Source organism: Malaya genurostris, chromosome 3 (genome assembly GCF_030247185.1).
Source record: "Malaya genurostris strain Urasoe2022 chromosome 3, Malgen_1.1, whole genome shotgun sequence".
NCBI classification, from domain to species: Eukaryota; Metazoa; Arthropoda; class Insecta; order Diptera; family Culicidae; genus Malaya; species Malaya genurostris.
Genome location: NC_080572.1, coordinates 7,528,043 through 7,539,649, shown reverse-complemented (window position 1 = coordinate 7,539,649; position 11,607 = coordinate 7,528,043). Strand labels below are relative to the sequence as shown.

The following is an 11,607-nucleotide window of genomic DNA, read 5'->3' as shown; positions in this document are numbered from 1 at the left end:
CCGCGCAACAAAACTTGAACAAAACAAAAGTGACCAAAGTGAAACAGAACACACTGTCGAACAAGAGAACTGGCTTAACGGCTTCTATCGACACGGAGACCATTAATGATTGAAAACGAAAACTCCGAATCCCGTTGTCTGGTCGTAAGGCAGATAGTAGGCTTCATTGGAGTAGTAATAACGGTTCATCGAAAGTTTATTTCACTTTCAACCAGCGCAGCTACGAGTCTGGAATTCCCTTTCGTTATCGGTATCCACCGGGTGCGGCTTATTCCAGTGACTTGTTCGTTTTCTCATCTAATCACCAGGTGATGATACTAATACAGTGCGATCTAGCAGCAGAATAGTCTAATGAAAGTTTTTACTATCAACTAACTTTTTGTTAAAAAAGGCAATAATCGCATGTTGGACCTCGTGGAGCTTGATACTTTTTGATTACAGATGCCCCGTTCAATAATTTCCTAGCTAGGCAAGCTACTCATAGTTTTAATTTATTGCCGTTACAGACTCGAAGTTAAATTATATATGAGAAAAGTTATTTTTCTGCTCTGAAGATTGATGACCAGTTTGAGGGCTGCGGTCAAGGGCGCGAACTTTTCCAGCGGAGACACATGTGCCGCGCCAATATGATCGATTGTGGTCAAGCGTTGGAATGATCGTGCTGAAAAAAAGAACTCAAAGACTCGCATTTAGAAAAAAATGCATGGAAACAACATTGTAGTCGGTACCGGCAATCGACAATCTTACTATCATTTATTGCGTTTAATTTAGATGCAAGGTAAATCCAAAAGTTTTTTTTTGCACACAGAGTGCATCACATTTGTTGGTATGTTTGACATCATAGATAATCTGGGCGGTTGTGGAATTGCAGCAAACAAATTACAATTACCCGTCATTGAACAAATTATTGTATCAAAATGGTAATGTCTTTGAAAAGGCGGTTTGTAATCTATGGTGCCTTAATAGGTTAACTGTGTAATGGTCTTAAGTCTGAGTTTTTTTAACCTTGCAATCACGAAGTGATTTTGGGACATTTTTTTTTAAATTTTGGGTTCCCACAAAGCTGCACATGAGGATTAGAACTACCAAAAAAGATGAACAAAAGATTCAAAGCGTTTGTTGTCGGGACAAGTATAAATCCGATGGTTCTATATCTGAGCGGGTGAGGTAGCACTTCCCATTTCAGCGTCGTGCATTGTCGTGTAGCAAGATGACTTTGTCCTACACACAGAAAAATAATGTAAAAAGAAAACAAGTTCCGGGTAATTATAATGAATTTTTCTGTTGATATAGGGACAACAACAATTCTGGTTTGATTCAACCAATGATTCCTTGAAACAACCAACATTTGTTTGAAACTTTTGTGATCTAGTTTGGAAACAAATACATTTTGTTTTAATCTGCAATGTCTTGGTTTGAAACAACACAGAAAGAAATAATGAAATTTACACGACATGTAAATCAATAGTGACATGTAATAGACATGGGTTGAATCGAGATTTTGATTGAAAACCTTCATCGATGCAAAACTGAATTGGATTGCATTGAACTTTCAATGAATATAACTGTATCTTTCAATTAACGCTTAGTTTGCAATTAAATTCTATTGAAACCTACAGAATTGTAAAGTAACTTTATGTTTAATTACCTGCTCTAAATATGTGCATGAAAATATATGTAAATTCACAAAATATTTTTATCTGTGAACCACCCTGGAGTATGAAACAAATATTTTGACGTTAATACGTCTTACTTTACTTTGGGACGCCTTTTCAAAATTTACTCTATACAAGAATGGGCAGAATTTTATCGTGAATATCTCTTGCTCTATATAACGCAGCAGTTCAGTAATTTATGATAAAATTTTCAGTAGTAACACAAAATTGTTTCTAACATTTTCTAAAATGCTTGGTATGAACAAGCATTAAGGTGAAATTCAGTGCCAAAATAAGACGCACAAAATTTCAATAGTGAATTGAGCGATCGCACAAAGTGTATCGTGCAAAACCGGCACATAGAAATACGGAATACTTTCAGTGATTGAGTGCAGTGGGCACGTTTAGTTCGCTAGTAAAACAGGCACTAACTATGTATGGTTCTAAATCATGAGTAATTTTAATTGGCTAATATGATTTTAATTTGTGCATGTTGTTTAAGACAATCAATTTAGTCGTTCGATTTATAACCAAAAATGCTAGTATAATTAACTTTCTCACCCATACCGAAATGGTTGATTCGTCGTTACAGACCATAATCATTGACATGATGGCAATACTTCACCTAGCTGATTCAGCTGAATTCATTTTATAAAAACCTGGAAAATATTCAAATCTGTTTTATATGTTCAATTTTACATCAAAAATCATAGAAAAAACTAAAAGCTTTTGCTAATGCGTACCTCTACTCACATATACCATTCGCGAAGCAATTTATATACTTGCCGAATAATCTCGATTGTTTGTTATTGTTAATTATTTTAAATCAAGAAATCATAGATTCAAGTCTGAATCTGCTCACTGATAATTTAAAAAAAATTAAATACCATTTTAATTCCTAACCTAAATTTAGAATCCTTAGATGGCTAAAAACTATTTGTTTCAAATTTCTCTAATTCAAATAAATGTATGTATGAGTTTGACCATTGCATTTTTAATGCCATCTTAATCGTTCTTGTCCCCTACATAAGGCTGTAATTTATTGCTCTCGCGTGTTCCACCTTATAACGTTACAATTATGCAAGTACGATTATCAATTTTAGGAAGTGTAGAAAAAACTACAAGGATCAGTCCCATGGGGTTGTTCGAACCGTTGATGTGGAACAAGGCAACTAAAATTTCCAATGATTGACATTTTCAATTAATCGTCACACTTTTGAATCCGCAAATGCACAAGAGTCTACTTAGATTGATCCTTATTAGGAATCAACACCGAACACGCGAACCCAGAATATAGACTCTATTTATCGTGATTTGTATTTGTTTCGTAGCCGACGAAATTACATCAATAGCCCAAATGTATACAATTAAATGTTTGTACATGCTTGCGATAAGGATATCGATATTTAAGCTTCTCTTAACCAAGCTTGTGTTCAAGTTTTGTATGCAAGCAGTTATTTTTATAGCGTTTCTCTACCATTACTACCATTTTGCGATTTCGGTTGAAGCGATAAATTATTTCTCATTATCAATCGAGTTCATCTTATATAAATTAGAAATTAGTCTTATGCACTCAAAATTTACCCTGGGGTAGTTGTCAATTTCTCAGGCGAAACGACATAACATGGGACAAGATCAGAGCATACCAATAAAAGCTTCAAATCGTTTATGGCACTTTTTGTCTTGCTGTGTAGCAACAACCTACCTCTAGCAAGCTACGCATAAGACTGAAACGTTAGCTATAATTTCGCTTCTATTTGTAGATTCGCGTGCTTCCAACAGCTTTGCTTTTGCTTCGATTGACCAATCAGAGCGCTGCTTTCCCTTTGATATATCGCTTACTCCTTCAAAACCGTCGACTATGGCAGGGAAATCCAGTATGCCGGAGATTTTTTGCAGCCAAAATAGGACACTGCTAGCTATTAATCAACATTTCAATGATATAAAATTAAAAATACATGGCTATGAACATTCAAATCAATACGTAGAAATATTTCCAATCAAATGGTGACGTAATATTAATAATTGATACAAAATAGACTGAGCTGTAATTGTTCAAAACCTGACCACATTTCTACGTGTATTTTTCTTGAGTTTCTAGTTTGCACCGCTATATAGAAAACAAAAATGTGTTCCACATTAAAACATGTCAGTTTTATTCGCATTCACGTAATCATTTTGTTGTTTCGGACAATCTGGATTTTTCTGCGCGTACCTCTTGCTAGTATTCGGTCGTTTCTGGCGTAGTGCTTGGCTCAAGCTTATTATTTGACGACCGTAGAGCATGAAGAGTAATTCTAAAGTAAAAAACTGCTTCATAATTTACCTAGAGATGTGATAATACCATTCTTTTGTCATATTAATAGTCTCATTATAATATTGGTTCATTAGTAGCTTTAAAATGTGCTTTATCCACCTAGTAGTGAGATGATAGCCTTTTTTCATCGATCCTCATATTTTCTATAGTCATAAAAATATATGGGTTATCACTTTGAGTTCGAAAAATTTCCAATATATGGTTTGAAGCGTCACCGTGGAACAATTATGTTGCCGAAGCGCAAGCGTGCTGAAAAGAAATCGATTGTATTTAATCTTTGAATCACTCAGAAACGATTGTGTTCGGATACGCGCGAAAGAGGCTAAAAGAAAAAACGCTTTGTAAAGAAATTACGTCCTTTCTCGCACGTTGCTTATTTATTTCTAATTCTAATAACAGTGTTGGCAACAACAAAAAAGAAAAATATGAATGTATTTTATGTGAAGGTGAGAACATCATCCAGGGGCTCACCGTTGGTCGTAACATTCTCCCCCCGTTGACACGTTGTCAAATCAATCTTCCGTTATATTGTTATCCTCGATAGGCAGAATCGAAATTTTGTTTACCGAGCGATGTACTTCTCCGCTTGCTGTTTTAACCTTAACTACGCGAACCAAATTCTCTGCTCCAGGGAATATCTCCGTTATGCGCCCGATTCGCCAATGCTGCGGCGCCATATTGTCTTCCTTGAGAACTACAAGCATTCCTGGACGTATAACAACCTTGTTTTTATACCACTTGCTCCTTGGTTGCAACTCGTGCAAGTATTCAGATGACCACCTAGCCCAAAAATCTTGCCTTAATTTCTGTAGATGTTGCCAGCGAGACAAGGAAGACACTCTTACATCTTGAAGACTGGGCTCCGGAACAGCTGTTAGTTCATGACCCACCAAAAAATGAGCTGGCGTTAAAGCAGACAGGTCATCAGCATCGCTGGACAACTGTGTTAGCGGTCTGGAATTGAGCACTGCCTCAATTTGAGTCAACACTGTACTCATTTCTTCAAAGTTAAGAGATGCTTCACACAGCACTATCTTAAGATGGGTTTTGGCTGCTTTAATTCCAGCTTCCCATATGCCGCCAAAGTTTGGCGACCGAGGAGGAATGAACGACCATTGGATCCCCCTTGTTGAGCAAAACTTGTTGATAACATTTTCTGTTTGCTGCGACTGAAACATCTCGTGAAGTTCACGCAACGCTGATTGTGCGCCCTTGAAATTAGTTGCGTTGTCCGACACCAACCTTTCTGGATAGCCGCGTCGTCCGATGAACCTTTGCAAAGTAGCTAAGAATGCTTCCGATGTTAATCCGGAGACTAATTCGAGATGTATGGCTTTGGTACTCATACATATGAATAGCGCTACATAAGCCTTCACCTTCGATGTACGGCGAACTCCTTGACGAATGAAGAAAGGTCCTGCATAATCTATGCCTGTTCTGGAGAATGGAAACGAAGGGTTTACTCGGTAATCAGGCAGCTCACCCATATACTGCTCGGTTTCAGGAGGGCGCATTCGAAAACATCGAACACACCGCCTTACAACTTGACGAATAACGCACTTTGCACGAACTGGCCAATAACGCTGACGAATTATTGCCAGCAAACCTTGCTGTCCAACGTGTAGATTTTCTGAATGTAGCGTTGAAATTAGTATTTTAGTCACGTGATGGTTATGTGGTAATAACAATTGATGCTTTCTTTCATACGGAAGTTTGGCATGTTTCAGACGCCCGCCAACTCTCAGCATCCCATCGTGGTCGATGAATGGAGCCAAATTCAGCAATTTGCTTTTCTGCATTTGTCCTCTTCTAAACATCTCTAATTCTGCTACAAAACCCTCGCGCTGAACCTGCGCAATGATTTTGTATGTTGCATTTCGTAACTCTGCGACTGTCAGATATCCTGTGACTCGCTTACTTCTTTCCTTCATTCGGCAGTTGTTCACGAAACGATAGATGTATGCTGCCATCTGTTGTAGTTTCCTAAAGTCACTGTATCTCGTCAACAACTCGTTTACTTCTGTGTGCGCGGCAACGTATGCACATGTTAAGTCAACCAATTCTAATTCCTGCTCGTTAAAATTGTTTTGCTCGAACTGATGATACTCGTAGTTAACATTCTGCAGCATAGCTGGTCCGCGCCACCAAACAATTGACTGTTTCAGCTCTAATGGTGTGACTCCACGGGATGCGATATCTGCGGGGTTGTCTCTTGTGTTAACGTATCGCCATTCATAATGTTTCGTCAACTGCTGAATCTCACGCACTCTATTTCCGACAAATACTTCCAGATTAACTGGAGATTTTTGTAGCCAACAAAGCACGATTTGAGAGTCACACCAAAGAAAGACGCCGTTGAGTTCCAGATCTATTGCATCAATTAGAGTTGTGACCAATTTAGAAAGCAAATGAGCACCGCACAATTCTGCTCTCGGAATAGTGAAAGGTTTAGTATTGCGTTTCCCAGACAACTTCGGTAACGGCGCCACACGAGTTTTACTGCTCAGAAGATACATTTCAGCCTTGCCATCGGGCATGATGCTCCGAAGATACACGCATGCACAATATGCTTTCTTGCTAGCATCCGAAAAACCATGAATTTCGTACACTAGGGCGCCGTCTGCGATAGCCCTTCGTGGTATCTCCAATTCGTTAATCTCCTGCAAAGACTCTTGAAATTTTCTCCATTTACTTTCCTGTTCCACCATCAGGCGCTCGTCCCAATTTACACCGTAGGCCCAAAGCTCTTGGACGAATAGTTTGGCCACAACGGTCACTGGTTCCAAAAGGCCGAGCGGGTCGAAGATTCTTGCTGTATCCGAAAGCACTGTACGTTTAGTGTTGTAATCTCGTACTTCAACTATTGGCTGCATGTTGAACAGGAACATATCATCCGTCGGATTCCAAAGCAATCCAAGTGTTTTGATTACTTCGTTAGAACCGTGATCACTAATTTTCGCCTGTAATTCACGTTCGTCTTCCGGGATTCGGATCAGAAGCTGCTTGTCGTTCGCACACCATTTGTGCAGCTTAAATCCACCACGCTTTAGTGAAGCAATCAGTTGATCTTGACATTCCAGTGCCGCTTGGAGGCTGTCTGCTCCAGACAGTACGTCATCCATGTAGAAGTCCTTTTTAATCACTTGTGAAGCTATCGGGAATTCTGATTGTTCCTCATCCGCTAACTGTTTGAGACATACCGTAGCACAGAATGGAGCACAAGAAGTTCCGTAAGTTACTGTTGTTAATTCGTATGTATCGAGTGGTTTTCGAGCATCATCTCTCCAAAGTATCTTCTGGTACGGTACATCACGATCATCCACTTGAATCTGCCTGTACATTTTAAGAATGTCGGCTGTGAAAACATACTTGTATTTCCTGAACCTTAGAACAATCGCCATCAAGCTGTCTTGCACTATCGGTCCAGTGATCAGCACGTCGTTCAGAGAAAGATTTGTATCCGATCGTGCCGACGCATCGAACACGACACGAAGCTTAGTGGTCGAGCTCGAGGGTTTTAAAATTGCGTGGTGTGGCAAATAGTAACCACGAACTGTATCATCGTCGTTCTCCAATTTACGGCAATGCCCGAGAGACACGTACTCATTGATAAACGTAACGTATTGCCTTTTCAGTTCCGGTTGATGTACAAATTTTCGTTCCAGTTGCTGGAATCGCCTTTCCGCAAGAGATCTTGAATTGCCAAGTAACTTAACTGTATCTCGAAATGGAAGCCGAACTACGAAACGCCCATTCTCTCGCCGATGGGTCTTTTCGAAATGATCGATACACTGTTCAAACTCAGACGTAAGTTTTTCCACTTCCGGAACTTCTTCCTGCTTCCAGAATCGCTGCACAGCATTCTCCAAACTCGCTTCCGAGGAGATATAGTGCGCGACAGCCACCAAAGAAGGCCTTTTGACACTCGTTCGGGAACCGCACACAATCCAACCAAGCTCTGATCGCCACAGCATGGGCTGGCCATTGTCCAGCTTCATACGATCGGTAATTAGAAGGTCAAAAAATAGTTCAGCTCCGATGAGCATGTCAACCTTTGCAGGAATATTAAATCTAAGGTCAGCTAATTTAATATTAGGAGGAATCTCCCATTGTCGTATATCAATTTTCTGCAACGGAAGGATGCCAGTAACTTGCGGCACTACCAAAAACTCGAGGACCCATGACGCATCTCCATACGATGATTTTACTCTGGCAATAGTTTGTTGTGTAACTGTTATTTTTTCACCGTTGATTCCAACGACGCCCACTCTGATGTTTTCACATTTCAAGCGAAGCAGATTCACAGCATGCTCAGATAAGAAGTTTGATTGGGAGCCTGAATCCAACAGCACACGAACAGGACGGAATTCTCCTCGGGAATCTTTTACTTGCACTATAGCGGTAGATAAAATCACCTCCTTTTTGTAAATTGCTTGCGATTTCACCACGGCACTAGTACAAGTGACACTCGTTGATTGACCAGTTTCGACTGGTTCTTCCTTCGTCGATTCTGCTGCGTTTCCGTCTGCTACAGCTTTCTCTGTAGTGATTTCACTATGAAGTTGTGTATGGTGTTTACGCCCGCAACCGGCAACAGTACACATCCTTGATTTGCACTGGCCGACTCTATGACCACGTTTCAGGCAGTTGAAACAGAGATGCTTTTCTTTAACTGCGACAATCCTCTCTGGCACTGTCATTTGTTTCAGAGTGTTGCATTTGTTGACGTTGTGAGACTCGTCACAAAATACACACACATTCTCTTTCGTTTGTAATGCTGCATGAACTTTGACAGTAGCCTTCGCGACTGGAACCAGCTGCTTTTGCTTCACTACCTCGCTGGGTTTGTGAGAAGCATTGGTTTCGCACCGTTCGAGAACAAAACAACGATTCTGCAGAAACTGTACCGTGTCTTTATAGTTCGGCAGTAGCTTTGGTTGAACATTGCCTTCCCATAAGCTAAGTGTAGCTTTGTCAAGTTTAGAAGTAAGAAGTGAAATCACTAACTGTTCCGACATCCCCTGCATCAGCTGGTCGTGGAACTCCAATGATTCTACATGTCGACTGCATTCTTCAACTAGCTGTCTCAGTTCCGATGAGCTTTCTTTGTTCATTCTCCTTAGATTCAGCAGGCCACCAACGTGAATGTCGATAATGGTTCTTTTGTTTTCGAACCGTTCTTCCAAGATGTTCCACGCTGGTTGAAAATTGTTCTCGTTCAGTATTTGCTCGCTCAGAACATTTTCCGCTTTCCCTTTTAACGTTTGCGTCAAGTAGTGCAATTTAGTTGCATCGGATAGATGGGGATATTTTTGCATCAGATCTTGGAACAACTGCTTGTACCGGAACCACTTTTCATACGTTCCATCAAATGTAGGGAGTGGAACGTGCGGTAATCCAAGTGACTGATTGACGATCGTTTGCTGATTTTCGCCTCCCTCCGCAATGGCAGCTTTTGGGACAACTTGAATCTGTTTCATTCGTAACGCATCCATCGAGGCACAAATCGTTACTCGAAGCTCCTCGTAAAGTAACTCAAATTCTATGAACGCACTCTCTTGTTCTGTTCGTTGATCCGGAAACTCCGCATAAATCTCGTTCTGAATCGAGTTGTACTCGTCATAGCAAGAATCAACACGTCGCAGGTACGTTTCCAAATGATGAACGGTGATGTCTTCTGCTGTTTCCATCATATTTCTCATTCGCTGTAGCTCTGACACCACGGCTTGTCTCCGGAACTCAAACGCATTCAGCTTCTGGTCACATATTTGCTGCTGTTTCCGATTTTCCTTTTTCTTTTTCTGCGCGGAAACCGGCGAATGCTGCACATTTCCTTCTAAACCTTGAACACTGCTCATCATTGCTGTAGCTGTTTTTATATTCACAAAACGTTCACTACCAGCATTTCATTTGTTTTACAATAACGTTCATAGAAGTTTGTTACACTGTCTGATCGGCTTTCTCGGAAGCAGACGCTTTGATATCTCTACTGCAAGGTCGGCTTCCGCAAAGTCGACGCTCAAACTGTTTTCCCGTACTCCAACCAAGAGGATACGGATTGTGGTTATGTCAGCGTCCGGATGCGAATCACTCGCGATGCGCGAACACGAACAATCTTTCTCACGCGGATGAAAGTGGTTTCCTCGGAATGTCCACCTTGTCACTCGGGACCTGTCCTTCCGCGAAATCCGGCTCGAATTTAGGACCAAAATGTTCGGATACGCGCGAAAGAGGCTAAAAGAAAAAACGCTTTGTAAAGAAATTACGTCCTTTCTCGCACGTTGCTTATTTATTTCTAATTCTAATAACACTGTTGGCAACAACAAAAAAGAAAAATATGAATGTATTTTATGTGAAGGTGAGAACATCATCCAGGGGCTCACCGTTGGTCGTAACAGATTGTATTGAAAATTTTGGCTTATTTAGATTCCAAGTTTCGTTTCATTGTGCTTCATTCACATCACATTGACTACACAAAAATATCGATAACACCGTGAATGCTGGATGGATTTTCACAATCTATCACTTGTTTGATTCGTATTACGATTAGGTATCTAAATTTAAAATCATATTTAGTTTTCAAGGTCAACTGTGACAGATGTTGTAAAAAACTGCAAATTTTGACATAAAAGTTTGTTTAACTCGGAAAGTAGTTCTCAGGTCAAAAACCTGTTTTAATCCACCTAGTGGTGTAATGATGCCTTTCTCATTTTCACTTTTTCCTGTATATTACAGCAGAAATTCCCCGAAATACTACAATTTGAAAAGTTCAGAAAATACTTTTGAAGATTTCTGTTTCATAATACTACTACATTGATACACTACATTTGAATTTAAGTTAGTGAAAATCTATTCAATCATATGTGATAAAGTGAAGTGAGCTCCATTTTATCATATTTGATTATTATTTCCGTTACTTCCGGAACCGAAAGCTGGATATCGGTATAGTGACATTCGGTTCATTCAACCATACACTAACATAAACTACAAATTTATTTACGGTTCTCTATGACGTTTTGAATGTGGGAAAAAATGTACCGGTAGTCGGACTTGGATAAAATTTAGCAAATCATTTATTGGACTATCAATGGTTTATTTGGTTTCAGAGTCTCATGGTCTGCAAACTAGAGAAAATCACAAGCCAATATAAAAAGGTAGCAATATCATGAATACTGAAATTGACGTTTTCATACTGAGCACAATTTTATGTCATATTAAGAACTTCCATCTCCGAGAACAGTGAGTGACATTTTTTTTACATTTTGTGTGCAATCACAAGCCAATATAAAAAGGTAGCAATATCATGAATACTGAAATTGACGTTTTCATACTGAGCACAATTTTATGTCATATTAAGAACTTCCATCTCCGAGAACAGTGAGTGACATTTTTTTTCACATTTTTATGCATATCACCCTGTAATACTGGAACCGGAAGTTGGATCCAAATGAAATTTCGGAACTTTGTCCGAGACCATAAGACCTTTTATATGAATCTAAGTTTGTGGAACTCGGTTCTACCATCTTCGAGGAAATTAAGTGATATTAATTTCACATTTTTGGTGCATATCATCCTGTAATTCCGGAACCAGAATTCGGATCTGAATGATATTCAGGAAATTTGTATGAGACTATA

General features: G+C 39.6%; 1 protein-coding gene across 1 annotated transcript; it reads right to left on the bottom strand.

Annotated features, from left to right (window-relative positions):
- Window positions 1–4,484: 4,484 nt before the first annotated feature.
- Window positions 4,485–9,833, bottom strand: LOC131438724 (uncharacterized). The gene has a single exon (XM_058608935.1). The coding sequence runs from the start codon at window positions 9,831–9,833 to the stop codon at window positions 4,485–4,487; it is 5,349 nt and encodes a 1,782-aa protein (XP_058464918.1).
- Window positions 9,834–11,607: the final 1,774 nt, after the last annotated feature.